The following is a 14225-nucleotide window of genomic DNA, read 5'->3' as shown; positions in this document are numbered from 1 at the left end:
AAGTAAGATTGAATGATAGTGATGTAGAAGTGAGATGAAGTATCTTCCCAGTGAGGCTGTATGTGGTTGATGTAATAGGTTCTTTTTCTTCTCCTACCCTCACTCTAAAGCCAATTTAGTGATACGTTATAGTTACTTGTTACTACTCAGTAAAGACTAATTTCTGACTTGAGTTTAATCTCTTTACAGCTATGTGAAGAACTGTTTGAGAAAATCAATGACAACAGCAATGAAGAAATGTCATATTCTGTAGAGGTGAGTATGGTGAGCGATCAAGAATACGTGGGTGCTGGACATCAAACAGAGCTTAGGGGCTGCATTATTGATGCTGCATTAAGATACTGATAAAATAAAAGCAGGTGCTTCACAGAAACAGTATTTTCTTTCTCTTACTGTTTTTTTCCCCCAGTCAGTATTAATGGCTTGACATGCAAATATGTTGCAGGCTTCAAAAGAAAGGAAGACCAAGAAGTCAGTAGAAGTCAAATGTGATTATTACTAATAAATGTGAACTTCAATCAATACTGCTTCTAAATTATAGAAGTGGAAAATGACTAGTTCTGTGGCTTTGAATCTGTCCATTTTAACGCTTCATTTAATTGTATTTTATTAAAATTTGATGACTTAATGCTTGAATGCCATGGGAGCATCACGTTTAGGATTTGTGAATGAGAAGATTCCCAGATTTTCATGATGTTTTTTCTATTTGGTACTTGTTTATGGTTCTAATTTTGTCTCCAAGCATAGATTTGTGCATGTAAGAGAGAGAGAGAAATAGTCTCTCTTCTAATGGAAATCCAAAAGAATGAGCATCTGACAAATAAGCAGAGAGGGGAGACAGCTAGACAAAAACCGTGATGGAAGCATATAAATAGTGTATTGTGATCTGTTTTGGATATAGAGTTTATTTTTCTGAATTGTACTTCTTTTGAGATTGAAGATCTCTTTTTGTATTTCCTAAGCTGCTGCTTACATCTGTAATCTTTCCACAGAATGAAAGTGAATAACTTACTGTTTCTTTTAATGTTTAATATCTTGACTGCTGGAGCTGCTAAGTACCTGTTGGACTGGGATAAGCCTAGTGCCATGCGAAACATAAAAATTAAAGAATGCATTTAAAAATAATCTAAGCTTTATAATTTATTTCAAAGGGTGCAGATTTAAGATTACTGTAGTTTGAATAATTGTACTGATGACTGAGGAATACAGCAGGACGTGGATACAGCTTAGAATCAAAAGTTACTTCTGCATACAAAGAAATTAATTTTTTTCCCTTCTTACGTTTGCTTTGGAGGCTCATAAGAGAGATTCCTTCTAGGGAGACTCCTTTTACCATCTGTTTTGTTTGCCTCTTTAGAAAGATAGTTTTGCTGCTGTGTCATATTAAAGCTTTTAAAATGATTGTGAACTCAAGTGTGTAATTTTTAATTAAACACCGGTATTTTTTTAATTGGTTGAGGGATCTATACATGGATGCAAGGCCTGCAGCTTATGTTGGAGATCTGATGCATGAGACTAGTGACTCTTCTTCCCTTCTGCCATTGTCTGTAGCTGTTACATGGGCTGAGACACGTACCTGTAGCTTTCCTGTAGTAGACTGGGGGAGTTTCTACCAGTGGCACTCTGAAATGGTGCAGAGCTGCTTGCAGAGGAAGCCTTAAGAAACACTAAACTGTCCTTGCAAATTCCTGTTTTCAGGTGAGTTACATGGAGATTTACTGTGAGAGAGTCAGAGACTTGTTGAACCCGAAGAACAAAGGGAATTTGCGAGTGCGAGAACATCCTCTGCTTGGACCATATGTGGAAGATCTGTCCAAGTTAGCAGTCACGTCCTACACAGACATTGCAGACCTCATGGATGCTGGGAACAAAGCCAGGTTAGTGATGGTAGCATGTTATATATTCTTAGCTCTGTTGTGGGGATATATGGCATGTAGCAGCAAATTTTAAATATCTTCTGTGATGCACTGGCACTTATTAAAAAGCTCACGTCACATGAGGAGTGTTGTTGAAATACGCACTGATCAATGCTAATAAAAGGCTGAAATTGATTTGTGTGGTGAAATAATACTGCAAATCACTGTATAGATATTTAAAGCTTGTAATGGCTTGAGATGAAGTATGTGAATAACTATACTGGCTTTTAGTTTGCCTTCGTTGTGTACTGTATCACTATATTGGTAGAAATAAACATGTAAACAGTCTCCTCTTTCTTTCATTCAAGTGGTCAGGACTAAAGTTGGCATTCTAGCTTTAGGTTCTGGTTCATTAGTAGTTGTTTTCATGTCAGCTGTAGGCTTCATTTAACAATGTGTGGGAAAGACTGACATAAATGCCGCTAGCGTTTTCTTATGTGTTTAAGTGTAAGGTGGATTACTGAGTACGCAGGTTGAGGAAGCTCAGTTTAAACTGTGATGAAGATGGGAGTAATTCAGGAGTGAAAAATCACAGCGTTTGTTAATGGTGTTCAGTGTCACTTGGTCTTGGTTACAGGGCAGAACATCACCTGTACAGGCTCTTGGTCTCATTCCTCTAGAGCTGCATTCAGCCCCGCAGGTAGTTGTACCTGCAGCGCAGAGGCTACTGTTTTCTAAACATGTCTATATCTGTTCATACTTTAGGACTGTGGCAGCTACCAACATGAATGAAACCAGCAGCCGCTCTCATGCTGTGTTTACAATTGTCTTTACTCAGAAGAAGCATGACACAGAAACTGATCTTTCCACAGAGAAGGTATGTTACACATAAGAAGTGGCTTTCTGACTGTTTTTCACAAATCTTCCCTGCGGTGACTTATTCTTATTGGCAGTATGATGAGAAAATGAGAATTAATTGTTTTTTCTGGTGTCTTGTTTAAGGGTGAACTTGCGGTGTGCCTTGACAGAGACCTTTTATTTCTTACGGGATTTTGTTTCAACAACTAAATGGGGAATATGTGCAGGAGGGGAATATATAGATGTGGGAAAAATATGGCCTTAAGGATTGGGTTCTATGGGGAGGGATATATGAAACAAAAAAGTTAATCTTCCCCAGTCTTGTTCCCAGAACTTTCTGTGTTTTTGCTTGTCAGTGCAAAATATTTGCCTTGTTAGTTCTTTTCTTTGGGCACAGGAATTGGGATGAGTGAGACTTAGGCACTTTCTGGGATTTGCGTGTTAAAAGGAGGTACACTGTTTAGCATGGAACAGTTTTCTGGCTTTTATTACTCTGAAATAGAGGCTCAGCATGCAAAAGTAGCTGAAATACAGGTAATGTTCACATTTCTGAACTAACTGTTGTGGACAGATCTGAAAAAATTTATGTATTGAAGATGCCCCCCCAGCCCTGCAGTGTTAAGACCCTGTAAAATTATCATTAACTGACATGCAGTCTGTAGCTTTAGTTAGGCCAATGCTTTATTGTTGGTGTCACTAAGGTCAGGATGAAACGTTAAGTTTCTCTTCCTTTGAGATTCTTGTGTAGTCTGTAGCAGTAACACTTAATTTCTTTTTACTTCTGTTCTGCTCTGTTCATATGAGACCTCATTCTCTCTTTTTAGGTAATTTAGAGTATAGTGATACTTAAAACAGAGCATATGCCTAGATACTTCTTATCCATAAGATAACAACATCAAGCTAATTGCTTGTGAAAACTTTGTTTGACTGTAGTTTTAAGCACACCATGGTAATTTTTTTAGACAGTAGAGTTCTTATCATACCACAGAATTCTTTGAAGTTTTGTTCTTACTCTAGTTCACCAAGAACTAATTCTCATTGTTAACATGCTTTTTCTTTTCAGGTCAGCAAGATTAGCCTTGTGGATCTAGCGGGGAGTGAGCGAGCTGATTCAACTGGTGCTAAAGGAACCCGATTAAAGGTATTAGAGCACTGATGTATGGGGAAAGAAATGGAAGTGGGTGCACTCTGCTTGACAAATGTGGAGTCTCTGCTTGACAAAAAATAAGGAAAAGAAAGGATTGCTATTATAAGTATGGAAAAAATAGTTGCAAAACTGAAGACTTTTTTTTTTTTTCCCTCTCTGATCATGGATGTGACATTTGGCTCACTTAGCCTACAGAAGTTCATGGTTGAACAATTTTAATTACTATGTAATACTGGATTCTGTTTTCTCAGGAAGGAGCAAATATAAACAAGTCTCTCACAACTCTGGGCAAAGTTATTTCAGCATTGGCCGAAGTGGTAAGTACAGCATTTAATTACCTGCAACAACCTTTCCATAGCTAGTAAAACTGAGACAGTAAAACCCATGGAGTACAGCAGAATCATTCACTGTTCTTGGCCTAGAATTAGGGCTGAGAAGCCAAATTGGCTGGGTGTATTTTGATAGATGAATAGTGTTGATAGTGTTCTGTGAATGTCATGCAGGCTGGTAGAAAGTTTATTTGTCGATAGATTGAAGCATTGGTTTATTTAGCTGTGAAGAAGGCTTGCAAAAGAAGCCTGCATTTGTGTAGAAGACATGTTCATGTAGCAAGCTTTTAGTTCTGCAGAGCAGTAATTTTATTTTTATTTGGAAGAATAATTTTAGAAAACTAACTGCAGCTTTATTCTGAAAAAATTCAGAAATACCAGTGTAGTCATTTGATTATCACTGGCTTTTTTTGCACTGGCAAGACTTAATAATGTGTTGAGTGAGCATAACATAATGTTGTAGGGTTAGAAAAGTACTTTGTCTTTTACTTTTATACTCAACTACTATTCAAAAAAACCCAAGTAGATTATTGCTGTTCCTTTTAAAAGTAAGTTCTCAACAGCCTGGACAAGTTGAATATACTTAAGTGTTTTTTAGATTTTTTTTTTTTTTTTAAATGAAAACTATTCTCATTCATTGGGCTTCTCAAGAAAAGAAAATACTATGCAAGATAACATGGAAATTATGCATAAAGCTCTGTTAAGAAGCTTATCTTGTCTCTTCTTCCCCTTTCTTTAATGCTTTCAATTTAGGATAACTGTACTAACAAGGTATGATGGTCTGAGTAGTAGTGGATGTTGTCTTTTTTGCCTGAGTGTAAGACTTTATTCTCTTCATTTTGGAATCAAAGAGCAGGGATCGTTTATGCCAAGTCTTTGAGAAATTCCTGTGACTATAAATTATAGTTATGAAGCCTGAGAATTATCAGTACTAAAATTTTAAAATGTTCTACAGTTGGGTATAAATTAATGAAAAGTACACATTTAGGTATGTATTTAGGAATATTCTTTTTTTACACCCCTGCTCCTGATTTGGTGACTTACCTTGGCTATACTTACTTTTAGTAGGGATAACTTTTTCTTTGCTTTCATGCTTCTACTCTCCGTGCTTTTTTTCTTTACTCCATATGATGGATTGTAGGCGATAGTTCTAGTTTTCAGCTTTAGCATCTGGTGCTTACCTGCCCTTAGTAATTTTACTTGTCTGTTGTAAGGTTACTCACCTTTGGCAAGGGACAGCAGAACTATTGCAAGACCAACTCTCACATTTTAAGCACCTCTTGAGTGTTAAAAGGAGTTCCACACAAATTATAATCAGGCCTTTTATTGCAAAGCCGTATCTTGTGTTAAATATTGTGTGGAATTAAACTTTTGGCATCTCTTGAAGCAAGATGTTTCCCTACTAACTATTTGTGTAAGTAAACGGATGACCCAAGATTCACATTCTGTTATAGAGCTTTTGAAGTTAATTATTGTTTCTTTTAGACCAAATAAAGAAGCTAGGGAAAACCTTTACAATCAAATTTGGAGGGAAGTCTACCAAAGGTGCTGCGAAGGCCCTCTTCTCTTGGGTGGAAGTTCTACATTTGTCACTACTGATTTGGGGAGAAAGTACTTAAATAATTGGGCACCTGTCTTGTGGCCTTGTGCTTTGGTTTGAGTAGTCTCTATAAAGTTTTTGTCTTTTAAATTTTTTTAAACCAAAATAAAACCACACAAAACCCCCCTAGAACTACCTCCTTTCTACTCATACTTCTAATTTCTGTGTCCAAGTACTTCCATCTTTTCTGTCCTCAAGCTTCCTAACAACTGCTTACAGAAACACAGGAAGACTGGCTAGTTGTCCTTTCGCATATGCACCTGTATCTCTGTAGGTGTGGAATCTCCTGTAATGGACTTTTGACTGCTCTAAAGAGCTGTAACTCTTCTAGCAAAGGAAAATTGAATCTTCTCCTGAACAAGTAGTTTACTGCTTAAATTCTCTTGGAATGGTGTTAGAACGCAGAATTTAAATGTCAGAAAGATATTCTTCATACACAGAAAAACCCTTTTGAAGGTAGTGCTTCAAGGGAATTCTCTGGACTGTTTATCGTAATCTGTTTAGACGTCTGAATACATTGCATGTTATCTAATATCAAACTCAATAATCACTTGTACAACTGAGGATGATCTAAACCCCTCTGTTTAGATAGTATGTGTGTATGCTGTCATGGTTCTTTTAATACCTATACTGTGATTTTTGTCTTAAACATGAATTTTTCATTTGATGTCTATTTTTCAGTGGTGTGTTCTTTCTTTCTAGAGTAAAAAAAAGAAGAAGACAGACTTTATACCGTACAGGGATTCTGTATTAACATGGCTTCTTCGAGAAAATCTAGGTATGGCTGATTTGTCTGTGCCAATATGGTAAAAAATTCTCAGTAAATTTTCTGACTGCTTTTAACTCACTTCACTTACATTTGTATCAAATATAAAGTTAAATATTTCTAGTAGTCAAATGTGAGTCATATAGCTCTACCCTTTGTTAAAGTTACAGCTCTCTTTCTTATGATTTTTGTGTGTTCCTTAGCAAGGTAGAATATAATTGAATTCTATAATTTATTGAAAATACTGATATTTAGTAGGTAATTAGTGCCTAGATTGTGCACTATAGTTTCATCTAAAATCTTGCCTGTCCATTATAGGTGGTAACTCCAGAACTGCGATGGTTGCTGCTTTGAGTCCAGCAGACATAAACTACGATGAAACTTTGAGCACTTTAAGGTACTTTTTTACCTGAGATGGATATGGGTAGCTGTTAGCTCCAATGGCCACATTTTATCCTTCAAACCTTTGGGTTATTATACTTCGAGAAAATCTGTGGGGAAGAAGACTCTGTACTACAAGAACTCAATTATCCTGAAAGAGGGAAACCAATCTATTGTGTGTGAATAGGGAGCTAGGAATTTATTGCCTGCTCTTAACTTGAAAAATCAAACTCATCTTATGTTTGTATGTTCTTTTCCAGTGTGGTCCCTAAAATTGAGCATATTAGTCAAGCTGAGGCTTCAAAGCACTGAATAAAGAAAAAAGAAAAAAACATGTTGTCTGTTGTACATATGATGCACCTTGTTAATCCATCTTGAATAGGGCTTGTCTTTTTTGCAGCAATACCCTGTATTAAGTAAGAATTCAAAAGCATGATTGAATATAATCTAGGGTTCTCTTCTGACATACAGCTGCAAGTGAAATGTCTCCTATATTGCTGCATTCCTGTGTTGCAGATAAGTACTTATATGTTTATTATAAGGTTTTATTTTTTTGGTGTGGTTCCAGATATGCTGATCGTGCAAAACAGATCAAATGCAATGCTGTTATCAATGAAGATCCCAATGCCAAGCTGGTGCGTGAGCTGAAGGAGGAGGTGACAAGGCTTAAGGATCTCCTGCGTGCCCAAGGGCTGGGAGATATTATTGACAGTAAGTGGATTAAACAGACTTTACCAGCTTGAGGTTGGCCTCTGTTATGGAGGAGAGAGAACTGGGCCTGCAAGAGAAACAGGTTTAAAACATGGAAGTTAAATGTAGGTGCTGATACTAAATTTTGAACGTGGTTTTAGAAATGGTAGCCTCCTCTGTCTTTAAACAACCCATCCTAGGTTTGTCTGTAGAGTTGACAGGCCACCTTCAAACTTCAAGGAAAAACATGGAGATTGAGTTTCCTATTACTGTAGAAATGATTTTTTGTAATAGAACTTACACATTCAAGTTTTGCCCTGGTGAGTTATGGAGGGCTTTTTGTCTGGCTGCCAATAAAAGGAGGATAGTTGAGATACAGAAACTTAATTTCAGACTGAGAAAGGAAGCATCTTTTCTTCCTCCTGAAAGGGTTAAGGTTATTAGTTGTTACCTGGCTTCAATGCCATCCTTGCTCAGAAAAGAAAATGGTGGATAATTCCTGTTAGGCAATGTCCTGAGTGACAAACCATTTGTCATCTCAAAATAACTAGCTATGAAACAGCTGCTTGTGAATAAATAATGAATTCTTTTGGGGCGAGATTTTGAGTTAGGTTGGCAGAGCAGTATTGTACTGATTTGCTTTGCCAGCAACCTCTTAAAGCACCAGAACAAACTTGTGCCTGAATTATTTCCTTGTCTTCATTCCAAACAAGGCAAATAAACTAAAATTTAGCTGCTACATTCTTTTATAATATGAACAGTGATTTCATCCCTAGTGAAGGAGATGCCCATCAAAATGCAGAATGTATTCCAGTGGATTAAAAGATTCTTTGACTTAAAAAAAAAAAAGTGAGTGTTGCACCAGTTTCTGATTTGTCAGAGCTTATTTGCCTGTGAAGCAGAAGTCCTGACTTAGCCACAGACTGCTTAAAGATGTGTAAAATGTATTTACCTTTTTGTTTGCTTGTTTTCAAGAGAATGGGGCCAGAAGACAATGAAATGCAGGTGTTTTCATGCTTGGTACAGTCTGTGTTTTTTGGTTCTAAATCAAAACTGAAAAAACTATGTGTTACTGAAAATTGTTTTGTTTCTTTAAACATCAAGTAGTATTCTCTTCCCTTCCTGTGTTGCTGGTGAACCTTCAATTTTGATCCTTCTTGTATTTTCCCTCCTGCTTCCTTTCAGTTGATCCAATGGGAGATGAATACTCTGGAAGTGGAGGCAAATGTGTGTATTGTGTGGTTCTCTTTTTAACCTGCTTTCTCTGGGTCAGCTTTTAACTGAGCTTTGCATGCCAGCATTTCTCACAGGGAAATCCCAGACAGAACACTCACTGTGGAATGCAATGCTGTTTCATGGAAACTAGCTTAACCAGCATTTCTTAGAGTGAGTCGACAGTCAAAAAAAAGTGCAAAGTTTAAAATGCAACATATGTTCATTGCTTGCTTTCTGGCAGAATATAGAAGGGAGAGTGGTAATTCTTTAGTCTGTTTTCACGACGGCCAACGGTTTAGATTTGAGCTAGTAAACCTTTTTCTCAAATCTTTCTCAAGTTAGTCAGTTGAAACAGCTTGTGCTCACCTAGCTTCATGGCCTTTTAACATCTCTTTCCCACCTAGAAATATTTGTTTTAAATGTGTCAAATGATAACTCAAGATGAAATGTTACCAGTTCCTCCTGGGGACTGAGATTTACTTATTTTGCATAGTATCTTTTAAAAAAAAAAAAGTTAGACATCTTACACTGATGAGTGTCTCTTATTTGAGCTCAAATACTTGGTTGCAGATTATTAACTTTATAGGGTTAAAAACAGTCAGCAAGTAGCATTTTATTTCTGTTTTACTGTTTGCTTCTATGTAAGGGAAATATAGGTAGTCCATTGCAAGAGAAATGTATTCTATGTAAATGTTGGGTTAGTAGACTTTTAAAACTCTTTCAGTCAGTCGTCTTCACCCTCACTCAAACAATATCAACTGGAAGAGATCTGTCTGAAATTTCCTTAAATTAAAGCTACTGGTGGTGTAAAGACTCATCCTGGCCTTGTCTTACGTTCTGATGCTGCTTCCAGCGTGTGCGTATGTCATCCGTGTGAAAGCTGCAGCCTCCAGGAGAAGCGTGCATGATGTTGAGGGTTTTGGTTCTCTGTGGTCACAGCAACTGTGAAAGCTATTGCAAATGCCACTTCCTTTCTCTTCAGGAGTGCATGTGTCTATTGGCGTTTCGAGACTTCATCCTCCCTGCTCTGTCATGCCTGCTTTCCTCATCCTGATGGCATTCCCCTTCCTTAACCTGCTTTTCTTCTGTTAAACTTCCACCCCTGCTTCCTGTATTTGCAGATGGTGGTTTTCAAACTGACCTGATCAGTTTCATGAGGCTGAAACAGCAGGCTGAACGTGCAGTGAGCTAGGGCATAAGGCTGACAATAGCAGAATTGTTCAGGATAGGAGTAGAGGAGATGTAGGAGGACAGGGAAATTTATGCAATGTCTGGGTGAGCATCTTGTTTTTGTAAGTGTGAAGCCCTTGTTTATAACTTGAAAGGTCTGATTTGACCTCTTTCTTTCCTAAGGATACTTACTTTAAAGGATTTTTTTTTTTAAATAGAATTTAAAACTATAAAAATTATTAAAACTGAGCTATTTAGTTGTCTGATATTTCCATGTTAAAAGTTTGGTTTGGTGGTTTTTTTTTTGGTGTGTGATTATTCTGAGGATATGGTTTACAGACATATCTGAAAAGCTAAGTTAGATTAAAATAAATTGCTTTTGGATATTTGTTCTTAAATCATTCATGCACCTTTTCCTTGTTTTCTGTCTTTTCAAGGAAGCATCTTTCAGGCCTCCAGGTTTTCAGGCTACAAAAGCTGCCTTTTTGGGTTTTTTTTTTAAGGCCTTCCTCATATAAACTAAGACCAAAAAGCTTTAAAGCACCTTCTGAAGTATGAGAGCCTTATCAGATATTTCACTGATCAGGTATCTTAGATTTCCATTTTTCAGATAAGGAGGGTCAAGAAGTAAGATAATGATGTTATTGTGAACTTGTGCTCTCTTCTCCCTGTCATGAACTGACAGGTGATTTACATACTCTCCTGTGAGAATTTAAGGAGGGGTAGTTCTTTGTCCTTGTCTGGGTGGTTCAGCAGCAGAACCACTGTTGCGTTAAAGTTTTACTTAATCATCATTTTAGATTAAAGGAGTCTGTAAGAGAATGTTTTGCTGAGTTTCAGGCATTGGTGTCTATTCAGACTTCAGCCCAAAATGTCATTAATCTCATGAGGAACTGAATCTGCTCCTGGTGTGAGCTCCATGGTGCTCCGTTTAGTGTTCAGTTAGGAATAGGATGGTTTATTTTTTTTGACAAGTGTATAATTTATTATTTCAAGCTTTTTTGATCAAAATGGTTTATGATGTGGTCCTTGCTAATAATCCTCAGGGTCTGAACTGAGTTATGTTATAGGTACTAATATTAAAGGATTTGTTTCAGAACTGCCATCTAAAAATTACAAAACTTGTCTTGTTGCTGCTTAAATGCTTTCCTCTTACACTGGTATTTCCTTCCTTTCCTTTGTCCTCTTCCTTCCCTCTTCCTGTTTTCCTTTTTCCCATCTTTCTGCCTTCCCTTTGTCTGTGTGTCTCTCTCCCAGATTTGAAAGATTTTCAGAACAATAAACATAGATACTTGCTAGCCTCCGAGAATCAACGTCCTGGCAATTTTTCCACAGCCTCCATGGGGTCCCTCACTGCATCTCCATCCTCCTGCTCTCTCAGTAGTCAGGTGGGCTTAACATCTGTGTCCAGTATACAGGAAAGAATCATGTCAACACCTGGAGGAGAAGAGGCAATTGAACGTTTGAAGGTAGGTATCGCTGTAGATTAAGGAACTATTATTTTGGTCTTTTCCAAGGCTAAATAGCAGTGAACCCAGGAGAACTTTCCTTCATAAACGTATCCAGTCTGCTACTGTTTCTGTAGGAAGTTGTCGGAAACCCACTTGTACCTTAAAAAGAGCACTTAACTGCATTGGGCTAGAAACTGGATTCATGCACAGCGTTTCCTGTTAGGATTATTTAAGTTTAATTGTAGCCTGAAGCTACAACTAAATTATAAATGAAAATCTTGATTCTTGTTTACAGGTCCTCTGATGCAGTGGTAGTTATGGAAAATTTGATCATAAGTATAGACTTCAGGAGGCCTGGTCGGCACTAGTGTGGACAAAGTCTGACTAGCAAATGCACTCAGCTTTCAGAAAACCAAATTACCCCATAGTTGAAAAAAGGAGGAAGAATAATCCTGTCACTGTTGTATTTGCCCAGCCCCCACAGATTAAAATGTGAAGCACACAGAATAGCATGCTTTATCCAGACAATAGCGGCCTTGTCCCAATTCTGCATAGAATTGAACCGCGTCAGAAGTGCATTACAGTGAAGTATTTCTTAATTTTTATGAAAGCCCCCCCAGTCTCCATGGGTGGATGAGTGGGGAGAGCTGGCTGTGTTGAATCTATGCTTCATTCTCATGTCTTGTCCATGAGACACTGCCACACGGATTGGAATGGGCTGGAACACACTGCATATCCCTTTCCTACTGGAAACCTGCTGTTGCCATGGAAATAACAGTGTGGTCTCTGCAGTTCCTTGGCATCCAGTTACTGAATGATGCCTGTAAATCAGATTTAAAAAAAAAAAAATAGAAAAAAGGAAAAAAAATTTAGGTGTTTCAAATTAAAGTTTGACTGTGGTTAGATAAGAAGTCGTCTTTTTTTCTCAGCTTGCCTTCAAAGCTATTTACCCTTTTAAAAATTAAGGAAGATAACTTAGAGTTTTGAAGTGATGAAAGTATTTTTAATATCCAAAATTAATTTGAGGTCTAGAACTGAGCAAAAACTTTAGTTGCTTTGTGTATTATGTAAAGAACTTTGAGAAGAATTGTAAAACAGCTTCTGGGATTTTCACACAGGAATCTGAGAAGATCATTGCAGAGCTGAATGAAACATGGGAAGAGAAGCTGAGGAAAACTGAGGCCATTAGGATGGAAAGGTCAGGAATCAGAAGTGCTGTAGATGTGGACAGTCTCTAGAAAACGGAGAAGTGTGGAAAATTTAAAATGCAGCTCTGTTCAGAAGCAATGGACCAGCAGAATAGCGCTTAGTAATAATTCTGCTGACCTTTGTTACGTATAACAGTAGGGGCAATGCTGAGAGAAAGCCGTATTCTTTCCGATGTTTTCTACAGTTAGTGTTTACTGTTGTAATTCAGGTAACATCCTAAGCTGCAACGTTGGCTTCTGCTGTGAAGCAGCTCTTCCACCTTCCATCATTCTCTTGCATTCCAAAAATTCTGACCCTAGAGTTAAGCAGAAAAGATTAAGTTTTCAGTACCAGCATATCTAAAATCATGAAACAGCTCCAGCTTTCCAGCTTTGGTTTGAATTGTGTCTTAGAGCAACAAGACAGATGCTTAATAATTGTCAGAACGTGGGTGCAACCAAACAGAGCATTACTTATTAGAATACTAAAAACTTACAAAATATGTAAGGGGATTAAAATCATGAGAGGTATGTGAAGAAAGTGGAGAGAGATTGATTATTCACTGACAGAGCTAAGGGACTTTAAGGCTAACAAGTGATTTGAAACAAATAGAAAGTTCTCACAATACATAGGTAAGCTGTGGAAGTCTTTACTGCAGGATGTTGATGATGCTAAGAGTTGAAATAAAAAAACATGACAAAACCTCAAAAAACAACAACAAAAACACTTTGCATAGCTGTTTAAAAGAAATGCCACCATTAATTCTGGAAATTCCTTAGGAAGAAGTTAGGAGACTGAGAATGCTTTGGGGAAAATATCAGTGTTTGCTATGTTCTTATTCTTCTGTGTTGGCATCACTGTTGTGCTTTGTCAAAGCCAAGAATACTGTGTTACATGAACAGTTTCACCCAATACAATCCTTTTTATGTCTTAAGAAGGAGATGGTACTTTCTATATTAGCTCAGGAAGAGCCAGTTAAGTCTTTGTAAACTAATGAATAGTGGTAGCTCCTTTTACCTAAATTAAATATTTAAATTTAGAACAGACTTTAACCTTCCTTAAAGAAGCAGTGGATGTAATGTCCTAAAATGTACTGATCTTGTGATACATTATTGTGCTAAAATGCAGTTAAAGCTCTCAGATTTTTTTCTATTGACGTTCTGCAGGCCTATAAACTCTAGGACTGAAGTTTAGAAACTTGCCCTGTTGTGTTATGAGGTGGTGACAGTCCTGGCTGTATGGTCAGTGGACAGGCTGGTTGAAAGTCTAATGTATTTCATTACATGGCTTTCATGAGACCTTATTTTGTCCAAGAAGCCTAAGATATGATAAGTATCTTGCTTTTCTCTTTCAGGGAGGCATTGTTGGCAGAAATGGGAGTTGCCATTCGGGAAGATGGAGGAACACTGGGAGTCTTCTCACCTAAAAAGGTAGATAAAATTGATAACTATTGCATCATGTCTCCAAAAGGCTGATCAACCTGGGAGGAGAGGGTAATGCGGGAGCTACCATTCACACAAGGGCTTGTATTCATGTGAGATACAGAAGAACATGAGGTTTGGACCGTTAATGTT

The 14225-nt window shown here is 37.5% G+C and overlaps 1 protein-coding gene across 10 annotated transcripts in view; it reads left to right on the top strand.

Moving 5' to 3' along the window:
- Positions 1-14225, top strand: part of KIF1B (kinesin family member 1B) — a 96984-nt gene that overhangs the window by 27166 nt on the left and 55593 nt on the right. For 3 of the 10 annotated variants that reach the window (XM_087755268.1, XM_009460939.2, XM_087755269.1), the window contains exons 5-15: positions 190-255; positions 1699-1877; positions 2622-2733; positions 3778-3855; positions 4113-4178; positions 6493-6568; positions 6875-6953; positions 7506-7648; positions 11348-11481; positions 12582-12661; positions 14006-14081. In XM_087755268.1, the coding sequence (XP_087611394.1) occupies positions 190-255; positions 1699-1877; positions 2622-2733; positions 3778-3855; positions 4113-4178; positions 6493-6568; positions 6875-6953; positions 7506-7648; positions 11348-11481; positions 12582-12661; positions 14006-14081 (1089 nt within the window). Of the gene's footprint in view, positions 1-189; positions 256-1698; positions 1878-2621; positions 2734-3777; positions 3856-4112; positions 4179-4943; positions 4962-6492; positions 6569-6874; positions 6954-7505; positions 7649-8812; positions 8855-11269; positions 11482-12581; positions 12662-14005; positions 14082-14225 lie in introns of all 10 variants that reach the window. The other 7 variants (XM_087755266.1, XM_087755261.1, XM_087755267.1 and 4 more) reach the window with 5 other exon arrangements.

Source organism: Nipponia nippon, unplaced genomic scaffold (genome assembly GCF_047370975.1).
Source record: "Nipponia nippon isolate SJK-2023a ecotype South Korea unplaced genomic scaffold, ASM4737097v1 scaffold_19, whole genome shotgun sequence".
NCBI classification, from domain to species: domain Eukaryota; kingdom Metazoa; phylum Chordata; class Aves; order Pelecaniformes; family Threskiornithidae; genus Nipponia; species Nipponia nippon.
This window is presented reverse-complemented; position numbering and strand designations above follow the sequence as displayed.